At 45.1% G+C, this 13,422-nt stretch overlaps 2 protein-coding genes across 3 annotated transcripts; one reads left to right on the top strand and one right to left on the bottom strand.

The window, feature by feature from the left end:
• Nucleotides 1–1,151: 1,151 nt before the first annotated feature.
• Nucleotides 1,152–9,061, top strand: rab3ip (RAB3A interacting protein (rabin3)). 2 transcript variants are annotated; one of them, XM_029495341.1, is made up of 14 exons: nucleotides 1,152–1,268; nucleotides 4,042–4,149; nucleotides 4,444–4,561; nucleotides 4,648–4,814; nucleotides 4,908–5,079; nucleotides 5,382–5,477; nucleotides 6,265–6,342; nucleotides 6,425–6,637; nucleotides 6,720–6,848; nucleotides 6,999–7,111; nucleotides 7,227–7,250; nucleotides 7,808–7,907; nucleotides 8,119–8,188; nucleotides 8,289–9,061. In XM_029495341.1, the coding sequence occupies exons 3-14, from the start codon at nucleotides 4,472–4,474 to the stop codon at nucleotides 8,369–8,371; spliced, it is 1,335 nt and encodes a 444-aa protein (XP_029351201.1). In that variant the 5' UTR covers nucleotides 1,152–1,268; nucleotides 4,042–4,149; nucleotides 4,444–4,471; the 3' UTR covers nucleotides 8,372–9,061. The 2 variants fall into 2 exon arrangements, with proteins under 2 accessions (XP_029351201.1, XP_029351202.1); XM_029495342.1 differs by lacking the exon at nucleotides 7,227–7,250.
• On the bottom strand, nucleotides 8,475–13,351 carry tmem19 (transmembrane protein 19). The gene is made up of 8 exons (XM_029495343.1): nucleotides 13,122–13,351; nucleotides 11,858–11,999; nucleotides 11,433–11,546; nucleotides 10,524–10,661; nucleotides 10,370–10,446; nucleotides 10,110–10,287; nucleotides 9,522–9,731; nucleotides 8,475–9,445 (listed from the first exon to the last, which is right to left on the bottom strand). Exons 2-8 carry the CDS (start codon nucleotides 11,979–11,981, stop codon nucleotides 9,285–9,287), a joined length of 1,002 nt encoding a protein of 333 aa, XP_029351203.1. The 5' UTR covers nucleotides 11,982–11,999; nucleotides 13,122–13,351; the 3' UTR covers nucleotides 8,475–9,284.
• Between the last annotated feature and the right edge of the window lie 71 nt (nucleotides 13,352–13,422).

Genomic DNA, 13,422 nt, shown 5'->3' with positions numbered 1-13,422 from the left:
CCCCCAGGCGTCAGGAGAGGGTGTGTGTGTGCGCGCGTGTTCAGGTGTGACACACTGGAAAGTTATCTCGCGCGTATCACACACCTACCTCAGTAGTTTCGCTGGGATGGGTTCAGGAACTGTGGGATATTTGACCTTTGCTCTGTTTGACTGATTTAACCAGGAAGATTTTATTTATTTCCAGTTTATGGCTCAGGGTCATTTAATGGTCAATAGAAGCGTATTTATATAATCAAAGAGAAAAAGAATAAGACAAGCACCTTATTATACACTGCACAAAATGTTTTTCGCACTAATTTCCTTATTTTCCTCAGTGTGTAAACTTTCCTTTAGTTCAATGTCTTGGGTTATTTTTTAACTACTAGATGATAATATCTATTTCCAGTGAATGAATAATTAAATACTTTGTTCGACATTTAAATTGACTTTAAACTTGAGCTAAATATCAAAATAAAAAGTTTAAGGTTGCGTCAGGTTGTCCAAATAATTAGAGCCAAATTATTGATTCTCTCTGGGGAAGCTTTTACTGAGACTAAAGAAAAGAAAACAAGAAAATAAAAACATAAATAGAGCGTTAAGCCTTTTCTCCTGTTGTGTAATTAAAGAGTTGTGTTATATGACAACCTCTTTACCGTGAAATGGAACATAAACACTGCAGTTCCTTGTAATGAAAACAACAACAGGAGTTAATTATCACACCCAGAATAAGGTGAGGAACAGACTTTGTGCTTGTTGCAGTTGCTGAGTTGGAGGACTTCACTCTGCTCATTAGTTTGTTCTGGGCGCTCCCTGCTGGCTGGAGCCTTACAGCTCATTTCTTTTTCCTTCTGGTCAACAATAATGAAATAATAACAAAATAAATAAATAGTGAAATGGATGCACGGAGTAAAATTTTAAATACAAAGAAAGCACAGTTTTCCCACTTTTTGGAGTCATAATAATGAATATGTTCCCTTCCCACTCCGGGTTTTTCTGGGGGTGCCACCTCTTAGTAGGGGGGTGTTTAAATTATTATTATTATTATTCTCATCACCATCATTATTATTATTATTATAGTCAAACATTTTGCACTTTGATACTTTTTGACACACAACCGTGCTCATCTGCTGCTATAAAAACAAAGTTCTGATGTCCTACACCTCCAGCGGTCCCCGAACGCGCCCCGCCGTCAGTTGGAGTACCGGGGCCGGTCTGCGTCAACAGCCGAGTCCGTCAGTGTTTGTCGGGTCGGGTCATCCTGGTCCGGCTGCCGGTCGTCCGGAGTCCGGGTGAGTGCACAACCGCCGAGCTATGACCGTTTTCCGACGCTGTCGTTGCGGTTGTTTTGTTTTTTTTTTCTCCGCTCGGTCGATGGAAGTTGCTAGCTTGTTAGCTTAGCCGCATGCAAATGCACCATTACGATGAGATGCGCCCATTTTCGGACACGGAGCCGTCCGTCGCTCACGGCCGGACCGTCGGTGATTAAAACGCCACCGACACAATTAAAGCCACATTCATCCGGCATGCGGCCGCAGAGAGGCCGGCCACGGTCCTTTTTGTTCCGCGGTGGCCGGTCATGGAAGCGTCTGCATCAGTAATCCCCTCCCCTCAGGATGCGAGTAACGGTTGTGTGTTGGTGTCCAGTTTGTGGCGGAAAAATGAGAGATTTGTTGTTTATTTTTGTTTGTGTTGCAGTGTTGCTGAGTTTGTGTGTTCCTCCGTCTGTGGGACGCTAACAGGAGGGGGCTAATAAATAAAGCTAAGCTAACGTTAGCGGTGTGGCGGTGAAACCTTAGCCGACAGTCGGCGCAGAGAGAAGCCGCTTTCATGCATCTTTGATGCGGATACAGTGTCACATAACAACCGATAGCTTTTTAACCCCCCCCCCCCAAAAAAAAAACAAAAAAAAAACCAATCTCCTCCTCCTTCACCGTCAACACACAGCCCCCCCCGGATGCTAAGTAGATGTTAGCATTGTAGCAGCCGCAGCTATCCCAACTAGCCTAGCCTTCACCTGACACAGGTGCTCTCCTTCATTTGCTCAGATTAACCTGAGGTCAGTTTTTAAAGATTTTTCTGTTAGATTTATAATACATCTCAGAGTCAGAGGTGGATTATTAACCCCCCCCCCCCCCCGGCCCCACCACCTCTGAGTCTGCATCATAATTCAGAATTAAAAATTAATTTCTGATATCCACCTTCTAAAGTACAAAATTAAATCTGACAGGAAAAATTCGCTTTAAAAGCTCAATTCATTAAATATTCATGTCATAATCCTGTTTCTGTAAATAAACAACAAAAGCTCATCATCATCATCATCATCATCATGGAAGAAGTGTGAGGCTGCAGCCACTGTCTGTTTTCATATCTGCTGATTATTCGTCATGTTTCCGTGTTGGTCAGTCTGCTGGGAATTAGTTTACCTCACAAAATGTCATTTCTATTGCTGCCAATGTTTAGACATTGAAAGATTTTGGGTTAATTATTACAGTTAGTATTTATTATACTATACATATAAACGATATATAATCGGAAGAGTAAAATGCTGAAACTTTATTGCAGTGAGCAGCAATAATCCACTCATATAATCCGATAACAAACACTGCACTTCTTCTGTGTTTCTCAGTGACCTTTTAAATCCAGAGTTTTCCTGGTACTGCTGTGTTTTCACTCCGTCTTCATGGTCATGTAAGACGACTGTTTGATATGAGAATCATGTGAATGAACAGAGAGCTGTTGTCAGTGTAAACTCACTAAGTGTTTGTGTATGTGTGTGGTGCAGTTTTTGTGCAGAGTCAAGAGATCATCATTTTCCTTTCATACGTTCAGCTTTTATGAAACGTCACCACCTCAGGTGTGACACACTGTCAGGTCTGCCTGTCCAGGGTGTCCAACAGGGTCTTCTAAGACCAGGAGGACAAATCCCCGAAATGAAAAACAGATCGGTCGGAGCAACTGGATCCAGGTCCCGCATCCCTCAGCATCTTAGATTACCACGGGCTGTTCTCCATGGAGACAGGGGTGGGGGCAGTTTGGAGGCAGCTGGCTGTTCACTTGGACAGGTGTGATGCTGCGTGTGTGTATTAGTGGCATTTTTTTTAACCCTTTCTGACATTTTATGGACGAAGTGATTGCTTTATTTAATCAACCAATCAATTGGGAGATGATCAATCATTAGCTGCAGCTATAAACAGGATGAAATGATCATTTCAATCGAAAGCAGGGATGAAACCTTTTTCCAAGACTTTGTGTGCCTTCTCTCACAGAGGAGGGTGAGACGCTGATATGAAAACACACACTGACCTTGGTCTGGCTGGCCTGTAAATAAACTTTTATGACTCACACCGGCTTTATATGAACAAGTGCAATCAACCTGTGTGCACACACTCCGAGTGAGACATGCCTACATAGTACACACACACACACACACACACACACACACCCAGAAGCACACCAGGCTGAGCAGGAGAGACCGGTGTGCTGTTAACTCACCCCATTGAGCTGAGGCAGGCAAAACAAAAGGAAGGTCAAAGAGAAAACAGAAGCAAAGAGTCAGGAATCCTAAAAACAGATGATGATGATGATGGAGGGCTCTGGCATGAAAATGAACTTGATGCTTTGTTCTGTCAGTCACTCTTTTCACTGGAGTTTGACCCAGGAAGTGAAACCGGGGCTTCAGGTGAGAGTCCAATTTAGCTGTAAAGTGAATTATAAACCTGCTGGATGTGCTGAGAGGAGGAAGAGGAGGAAGGACATGAGCCTCCAGTCTGAGAACAGACTTGGGAAAATTTGAAGCTAAAATTATTGTATTGTATCTTTGTTGTGTGCACAAAGAATAATCCAGTAAAACACAGAAGTGCTCATTAAAGTGAGACAGCTGACTGGAAACGACTTGGTTGGTTCATGTTAAAACAAGGCCTGCTGAGTTTGATAACTTCACCTTAGATTGGAAAGGAGGGTCCAGGCCCCGCCCCCAAGTGGACTAAGATGTGGTCTGAAAGCAAACGGACCGGAGCAGACTCAGTCGCTTCACCAGCCGACTGAAACTGTCTGTCTGTTCAGGTCTGTTTGCTGAGTCAACGCTTCATCTGGAAACTGGTTTCTGATGAAAGTCTGACTGTCAGCGAAGCCTCCACCAACCGGCCTCCAGCCTCCAGCCTCTTCATCATGGTACGCACGCACACACACACACACACACACACACACAACACTGTAGATCTTTGGAATGGAGATGATTGTAAATCCAGCCGTAAGCCGTTCTGCTGCTGCTGGTTTGGTATTTATTCAGAGATTACATTTGTCCTTGTAGTCACTCGGCTGTAGAACCTCGTGCAACCCAGAAATGGATAAGATAATCATGAATGATAGTTTTTTCTCTGTAATGAGTCTTGTCTCCTTCGCACTTTAGAAAAAAACCAGCAGCATTAGCAGACTTGGTGGCACTAACGTTTGTGTTCCCTGCAGAGTGTATGATGTCTTGAGAGCAGCTGCTATGGCCTGCAGCAGCAGTCAGAGCAATGCTGAGACTCTGGAGGGCTTCCACGAGGTGAACCTGGCCTCGCCCACCACCCCTGACCTTCAGGTAGGTCAGAGGTCAACCATCAGGAGGACCCGTAGCTGTAACCTAAACCTGACTGTCACCTGTGTTTCCTGTGTGCCGTCCTCCAGAACCAAGCGGAGCAGCGTCCCCCGGTCCGTCACAGCACCCCTCCCACCTCTCTGTACTGCACCCACTCTCTTGGAGCACCCCCCCCTGGTCTGCCCACCTCCCTGCGGGCTGACCAGCTCCCCACACAGCCAGTGTACTCCACACCACGACACAGCCACAATGGAAGGTAAAGGAGCTCCACTGAAAGTCCCTGATGCTATTAAAATAAACAGCGTGATCCATAACTGAACTTTGCTGTGTCTTTGGACATGATGCACAGCGTGCCAGGCCTGGAGGTGGAGTCTGCTGAGGGCAACTTCCTGTCTGGAGAGGACGGGGAAGAGTGCAGCACGTTGAGTGACAGTCTGTCGCGGCTTCGCAGCCCGTCAGTGATGGAGGTCAGAGAGAAAGGATACGAGAGGCTCAAAGAGGAACTGGCCAAAGCCCAGAGGGTAAAATACACACACACACACACACACACTGGTCTTAATTTGAAGAATTGAAGATTTTAATTGATTGTGCGTGTGTGCAGTTGTTTTGTGTGTGAGCTCATTACTCAGATCGACGTCCCGTAACTTCCATTATTTTAGTTAAATTAATCATGTTTCACTTTTTTTTTTCTCCATCTCATTTTGTTGTCACACTCTGATTTGACCTTCATGTGTTCATTTGCTGGTTGTTTTTGTTTTGTTTTTTTTTGTTGTTTTGTTTTTTTTTTTTTTGTTTTTTTCATTTGTGTGTGTGTGTGTGGAAGGAGCTGCTGTTGAAGGATGAGGAGTGTGAGAGGTTGTCTAAAGTCAGAGACCAGCTCGGCCAGGAGCTGGAGGAGCTCACCGCCAGTCTCTTCCAGGTCGGTCCGCCTCTCTTCCGTCTGTCAGTCCTCCTCTGCTTCCTGCTTCCTGTTTCCTTTCCTCCTGAGGCAGCGGCCAGACAGAAACAGGACTGAGAGGCTCAGGGCAGACGGACACAGGGCAGGTTTGACTCCAGAGATCTAGTCCGGATCATGTATCGTCCATTAAGAAAGTAACTCCTGGTTGCTATGCTGCGATATTGAAGTAAATAATTATAATAGCAATCGGGTCAATAAATAAATCATCACCTGCGGCTGCATGATGTGATGTTTTATCAACCTGAACTCTCATAATGATGAGTCGTTTTTAAAGTCCAGCAAATAGAAAAAGCCAGAGCAGTAAAACGGCACCAATTCTCCTGGTCTTTGAGAACCTGTCATGGATCTTCCTCCTGTGTGTTCAGGCTCTCTGTGTCACTGAACCGATCCCCAAATGACAGTGATCCGGACTCTGGCGGGTCAGATCTGTTTCAGGACTCCCTGTTCCTCGTAACTCTGGATTCCAGCATGTTCACACCAGCCTCAACCGCAGCGTTTTGATTCAGGTGCAGGACAAGTTAGATGAGGTTCCCTCAGACGGGTCTATGAGGTCAGGATCAGGACTCAGACTGGCTCTGTCCGGCCACATCACTCCTGTTCTCCCCAGTCTTCTTTCCTCGTAGACGGTGCTGGGATCTGTGTGTGTTTCCTGTAACCTGTGTGCAGTGTGTGTTCACACAAACGTACTGGGCTTTACTTCTATCATGTGTATTTTACATACTGCGTGTGTGTGTGTGTGTGTTTCCAGGAAGCTCACAAAATGGTCAGAGAAGCCAACGTCAAGCAGGCGACTGCTGAGAAACAACTGAAAGAAGCTCTGGGCAAGGTAACAAGAACACACACACACACACACACACACACACACACACACAGGCCCTCTTCCTCATCCTTCTCCCCCTCCTCCTCAGATCGACGTGCTGCAGGCAGAGGTCCAAGCTCTGAAGACGTTGGTTCTCTCCTCCCCCACCTCCCCTGTGGGAGAGCTCCCCTCTGTGGCGGGAGGAGGCGTAAAGACGGGATTCAGGAAGGGCCACAGCAGGAACAAGAGCACCTCCTCCGCCATCTTGGGGACGCAACCCGACCCGTCAGCCACACAACCCATCGTACGGGAGTGCAGAGAGGTAAGAGCGCCATGTGGCGATTGGTGAGAGATTTAACCCAATTAGTGTGTGACACTAACAATGTGTGTTGGTGGTGACGCAGGTGGACAGTCAGCTGTTCAGCGAGTTCAAAGCGTGGAAGGAGGAGCCGACGCTGGAGCGGACCTGCTGCTTCCTGGACAGAGTTTACCGTGAGGACATCTACCCCTGTCTCACCTTCAGCAAGAGCGAGGTACGGCGAGCCGCAGGGCTCAAAGAGGTTTCTGACCAGCAGGAGGCAAATTATCCATCAGTGACAGATGATTGTGTTCATCTTGAAGATATGTAAAAACAACTTGTAGTTTGAAACAAAGATGAAAGCTCCGCCTCTCTCTTCCCACAGCTGGGGTCGGCCATTTTGGAAGCCGTGGAGCAGAACACGCTCAGCGTGGAGCCGGTTGGTTTCCAGCCGCTGCCTGTGGTCAAAGCGTCGGCGGTGGAGTGTGGAGGACCAAAGTGAGACCCCCCCCCCCCCCCCACAAACACACACACACTCATAAACTGTGTCTCCTCTTCATCAAGCTTTCACTCCATCATCATCTCTCCATCTTCCCTTAATTTCCTCCTCTAGTGGACGAAGGGCCGAGGTCGTCACGTAAGTCTGACTCTCTCTCTCTCTCCCTCTCTCGCTCTCTCTCTCTCTCTCTCTGCATTTGTTAATCTCTCTCGCCCTTGTCTGGCTCTTCCAAGCACCCCCTGATAACTCCTCCCTCCTCCAGTCCTTCCTCCGTCTGTCCAGATTTATCAACCACAATCTGACACGTTTAAAAGGATGAAACATGTCCCCCCTCCCTCCTTGCTTCCTAAAGTCCTAGCATTAGTCTTCTTTGGTTTATTTTGGTTTTCAGTTTTTGTTTGTTTGTTTTTTTTTTTTTCCCCCCAGCCTGTTGAAACAAAAACAGAAAAACTAAGTTTAGTAAAAACTCAATGCCAGTTAGACCAACCCTGTTTAAAAAAAAAAAATTAAAAAGAATAAAGGGCAACTCAATCTCTTATGTCTTCAATACAACATGATTTATTGGAAAATAGATGGTAAAGCATGGGATGGATTAGGGGGGTGGGGCTGCTGTGTGATTGACAGACTGGACCACCTCTGAAATCAGTCTAATGATGTTAAAATTCTCAGTTCTGTGTTTCTCTCTGTCTCGACAGAAAATGTGCCCTCAGCGGACAGACCAAAACCTGTAAGCACAGAATCAAGTTTGGAGATTCATCCAACTATTACTACGTATCTCCGTACTGCAGATACAGAGTGAGTGTGAACACACACGTGCACACACAGTGACATCTGCAGGACAACAGCAATATTGTAACAAGAAATTTACTAAAGGGATTTCATACATGAATGAAAACAGCAAACATTTTCAAGCCTTGTAGCATCAGTTCTGTTTCACACAAACACAAACTCACTTTAGTTTCTTGTGTTTTGGTTCAGCATTTCTTTGTGTGTCTGTTTACTTCAGATAACAGCAGTGTGTAACTTCTTCACCTACATTCGCTACATCTACCAAGGGCTGGTCAAACAGCAGGACGGTGAGACAGACACACAACTACACCAATTTAGATTCTACAATTACCGAACATGAAACCATGTGACCGTCTTGTTTGTGTGTGTGCGCATGTGTGCGTGCAGCGGAGCAGATGTTCTGGGAAGTGATGCAGCTTCGTCGGGAAATGTCCTTCGCCAAGCTTGGCTACTACAAAGACCAGCTGTGACGGACGCATGGCCAGAGCCCGCCTCCTCCCTCTAATCTGGAATCACAGCAGACCCCTCCCTCCTCTCCCCTGGCTTTCCTCCGCTCATTTCAGGAAACTCTCCCTCCATCCATCCTTTGAGTGAGTGTTTTTTTTTTTTTTTTTTTGTGCGTGAGAGAGTCACACAAACACACGCAAAAAAGACTGTCCATCATTTTTGTTTGATTCCAATGAATCGTTTCCTTTTTTATAGAACAACATTAGATTAAAGAATACGTTGGAGGAGCTTTGACCTTCAGTCTGGATAAAATAAGTAACGTTAAAGCGTCTGTGTGAGAGGGAAGTGTTTCCCAAAACTGGACAAGCTGTTGGATGCAAAGATAATCAGACTGGATTTACTTTCTGAAAATGTCTCGTCAACATTATAAACTGTCTTGTCTGTTTTATTTATAGTTTCTTTAGCATTAATTCTGTTTTGTGGTTTTTGGTTAAACACTAGTTTAGATATGATGTATTTAACTAATCAGGACACGTGTAGATAAACTGAGTGTGTGAATGTTAGGTGATCTGTGAACTTTCTATATGTTGATTTAAAGCTGACACCCCCTGACCCCCCTCAGTCACTGTCCCGGTTTGGTTTAGTGCCTTTTCTCTCAGACACTCTGAAATAAAAACAGTAATACCTCTGAACACCTGCCGCTTGCAATCCTTTCTGTTCCTCAGGAGGTCAAAGGTCACGCCGGTATTAAACATTACAAAATGTTATCAATGTTTATCTTCTCCCCCCCCCCCCACAGAAGAGTCTCGTTCAACTCCAACAATAATAAGATCAGTAGTGTGTGTGTCTGTGTGTGTCTGTCTGTGTCTCAATGTGTTGCTTTGCTGATAAAGAACCAGCAGATCAACTCAACTGTGTGAGAACGCAGCGGCCGGTCTATCGCGGCCACAGACCCCACGCCAGCCCGGGCAGCACCAGCGCCACGAGGAGGGAGGAGAACAGGTTAACAGCGTTGTTGTCCAATATCGGTTTCCCACAGATCCAGTGAGTGGTGGCTGACTCGTAGTTGACGACCTTCCCGATGCTCGAGTCGAAGCCTGAGGACAAACGGGAAGAGGAAACCTCTTTAAAGCTGACTCGGCAGGAAACCAAAACAGTTTGGACTCTTCCTACCTGAGTACTGCATGTGAGCTCCCAGGAAGGAGTCCAGCATGGATCCGAGCAGCCCGGCCACGCCCCCATACACTATGATCGGCCACTGGGGGTCCGCTAGGTTCAGGTCGTTGACCAACAGCAGCTGTGTTATGAAATAGGCCACGCCCACCACAAGGCCACCAAGGAAGCTGGTGACCAATCCGACAGGGGTGACGCCTCCGTTTGTTCCTGGAGAGGAAAAGAAGAGAAGATTTTAATAACGTAAAAGAACATTGATTTAGAGAATCTTCTTCTGTGGCTTTTCCCAGTTTTAAAAACATTTCACATCAACAGATCATCACTGATATCAGATTTCATGGAGGTGATTTAGGATTTCTTTTTCTTTCACTCCCAAATTCATTTTTAGCTTCGTCAGTCCAGATTTATTCACCTACACGTTTACATTTTTAGCACCTGTATGAGACAAAGTTGGGCTTTTAGCAGCTCAAGTTTCAGCAGGTGGTGGGGAACAAACACAGAGATAAAAACAGAAATCCTTTTTCATCTGGTGTAAAACTTCAATTTGCATGAATTTTTGGGGAAAAAGATTTCTTTTTGGCTGCCTACCTGCCGGGACTTCCTTCCAGGTGGTGATGAGTCTAGGCTGTGATTGGCTGAGCACAGGCCCCACCTCTGACGCCCAGGTGTCCCCAGTGCTGCATGCAAGTGCGCCCACCAGAGAGAGGCACATCCAGGAGGCCGAGTAGTGTTTACTGAAGTCGATGGGGATCTCACCCGGACCCACCTGAAACACCAGATGTCTGATCACCGACCGTCCGTTTGGATTCAGCAAACTGCCTCAACTTCTATCGTATTCATTCAATCACCTCGATCATATAGAGCAAGGCCAACTCTGTGGGAATTCCTCCATTACAGAAGACCTGGACCCAGTTCCTCTGGCCTCCTGACAGACACGGAACAGATTTTTACGTTTAAATCAGCCTCTGGAGATGAAACAACACACACCTTCAGCTTCCTCACCTTCTTTGTACTCAGAGTCCATCTTCTTCTTCTGCTCTCCTCCCCAGTGCGTCAGTCTGGAGGACGTTATGAAGAAGGCCAGCAGTGACGAGAAGAAGCTGTAGTTGGCCATTGTTAACACGAACCCCACCAGAAGAGCTGAGGAGACATTTAAGAGACATGTTTCATATCGTCTTCTGCTGTAATTTGATATTTATTTCCATTGAATCGCTGTCAGTGAGCCAGCCAATCAGAGGAGAGGCTCAAAATATCTTGCCATTTCTACCTTCACTAGGGACAGACGTGGGAGTGAGGGATGGTCTCACCTGACACCTCTCACTTCCTGTCAACGTTCCGTTTAAATGTCTTAAGTTGACTTCAGTTATATTTCATTTTGTGCAATAAATAGTAAAAAAAATTCTGTGAAGGTTGAACCAGCACAGACTCGGCCTGGCGACTCCCAGACCTCTGAATCCTGAGATGTTTTTTTTTTTCTGAGAAAGTTTAAATCATAGAAAGCCTCTGGGAGCAGATGGGTTTCTAAGAGGAATGCTGATTTCACAGCAGTTGACTGAGACTCAGGTCTGACTGTCATGCGATCAGCTACTTTCTGTTACAAATCTAAATAAATGACATTTTTGTTACCCTCAAGCTGAGACCATGTAAACCAGAAATTCCATCAGTTATAAAAAAAGGAAAACAAAAAAATAAACAGGGTTCTCTTTCTTCAGCTGCTTGTCTTTCAATAAAGTCCCCATTAAAGTTTGGTATTTCCCTTTAATTGAAAGAGATATTTAACGGAGGAAAAAGAGGAAAAATACCTTTTTAATTACTTAAATTAATCAGTTACTTTCTCTGAACACAGAGACAAAAAAGACTCAGGTTTCAGCTAAATGAGACACACAGCTGAGGCGCCGAACCGTCACTCACCTCCCAGAGCGCCCGTCCGGTCCAGACTTCGTCTCTTCAGAGCCCTGATGGTCATTATGAGGGGAACCAAGATGGAGAACAACCATCGCCACGGTGACACGGGCTGCAGAGTTCCTGCAAATACACACAGGCAATCAAACGGATTTAGTGAATCTGACACATAAGAGCCCAGCTGTTTGTTCAGCTTCTAACCACAGCTGTTTTAACTTCTGAGCAAATATTAAAACAAACAGCAGTATTAAGAGAAGAGCGCATGATATCTTGTTCCATCTAAAACATTCTGCAGCTTTTACAGATATTCAAAGCTTAAAAACTGCAGCATTCAGACATGAGATGGAACCCCCCCCCCTCCTAAAATAAAAAAAATAAATAAATAAAAATAAAAAGTGAAATAATTTACGAGGGTTTCCAGACACACAACTCACCGTAGTAGGTGCTGATGACGAGTGAGATGACCCAGAAGAAGAGGGAGAGCGCCAAGGTGGCGCAGAGCACGAGCATGTCAGTCATCATCTTGACATAGTCCTTCAGAAACTCCTCAGAGCTCATAGTGATGGACGGACCGAGCTGCAGGACAGGAGACCAGCAGAGGATTAAACTATTGTCATGATTATAGTGTGTGATTTTTGTCGGTCGTTGAAGACCCTCCCGGTCCCTCATCTGTACAACCAGGATACAAGAAAAGCATAAATACACATTTTCATTAAGGCAGCAGCGTCACCGGCCACAAAAATCAGAGGACGACAGCAAAAAGTGTTGTTTCAGACTATCAGACTGTTGGACTGAGACCTTTACCTGACTTAGAATCAAAGGCCTCCTGTAGGCTGTGGGGCCCTTTAACATCCTTAATAAGACACCAGGCTACATGTACCAGTTAAATCACTTCATTCATTCAGCTGCACCGAAATATCTCGAACTTAATCGATAATAATTGGAAAACAAAAATAAAGGAGTGTATTTTGTTCCTCATCATTTACAGAACCGACGGGAGGAATGATCTCATAGGTTCAGTCTGACTTGTGGGTTGGTTTCCTGGCATGGAGCATCGCAGCTGGTGAGAACCAGCGACTGTCCCGGAGGCCCCAGCAGACCCAGATTCCCTCCAAATCGTTTGGTTTTACATCATCTGATCTACCACATGGTGGTTTGAAGACTGTTAGAGATGGTCTCGAGTGAATAACCCTCATTTACAGACCTGAATTAGTTCAACCTTAAGCTGTGGTCATTTGGTGAAAAGCTGCATTCTGACACACAAAACTGTTTTTTGTTGTAATTTGTAAATTACTTGATAGAGAAGAAATTAAAATCTGTTTTGGCTTATTAAATTATGTAGAGGAGTCACAGGAGTTGGTGAGCTGTTCTAATAAAGTGATGATGGCGCTATGTCCATGTTAGACTTATTATGTATGTTACAGAAAAGTCCTTTGGCTTCTTTCTTTGGGTTTCATGTATTAATAAGATTATTAATATCAACGTTTCTGTTAAAAAGCCCAAAGCTAACGCTGCTAATTTAGAAGATAATGACTTATTATCCGCCATGTTTACAATCATCACACCGGACTGTCTCAGTATTGAAAAAGAGCTTTTATCGTTTTATTCTCTTGACTTTTTAAAGACAAATTGATGAGAATTTATTAAGAGAACTAAATAACCACATTAGAATAAGATAACTGATTTAATTCAACTCACCGTTATTTTCCGGAGCCATCACGAGTTCACGTCGCTCCCTTTCAACGGTAAAATCGGCTAATTCTGACCCGGAAACCTGCTCACTTCTTCGGCTGCGAAGTAAAATAAGTCCCGCTGACCGACATCGACCGAAAACTGTTTATTTATTCTTCACTTTTGTGGCAAATAACAATATAAAGAATAAATCGCTGCTAAGCTGTGACTTCCCCCCGAAACACCTGAGGGCGAAAATGGGGTGGGACACATTTCACTGACGGACCGACGTCATCAAACTGTGACGAGTTCTTAAAGCGACAGCACC

Source organism: Echeneis naucrates, chromosome 23 (genome assembly GCF_900963305.1).
Source record: "Echeneis naucrates chromosome 23, fEcheNa1.1, whole genome shotgun sequence".
Classification (NCBI taxonomy): Eukaryota; Metazoa; Chordata; class Actinopteri; order Carangiformes; family Echeneidae; genus Echeneis; species Echeneis naucrates.
The sequence above is the reverse complement of the archived record's forward strand: the minus strand, read 5'-3'. Positions and strand labels throughout refer to the sequence as shown.

Coding starts and splice junctions, on each gene's coding strand:
- rab3ip (XM_029495341.1), top strand. CDS start 4,472: ATGGCCTGCAGCAGCAGTCAGAGCAATGCTGAGACTCTGGAGGGCTTC. Junction 4,815..4,907: donor CGACACAGCCACAATGGAAG/GTAAAGGAGCTC, acceptor CATGATGCACAG/CGTGCCAGGCCTGGAGGTGG. Junction 6,638..6,719: donor TCGTACGGGAGTGCAGAGAG/GTAAGAGCGCCA, acceptor GTGGTGACGCAG/GTGGACAGTCAGCTGTTCAG.
- tmem19 (XM_029495343.1), bottom strand. CDS start 11,981: ATGAGCTCTGAGGAGTTTCTGAAGGACTATGTCAAGATGATGACTGAC. Junction 10,662..11,432: donor CCGGACGGGCGCTCTGGGAG/GTGAGTGACGGT, acceptor ATGTCTCCTCAG/CTCTTCTGGTGGGGTTCGTG. Junction 10,288..10,369: donor CCTTGCTCTATATGATCGAG/GTGATTGAATGA, acceptor CTGGTGTTTCAG/GTGGGTCCGGGTGAGATCCC.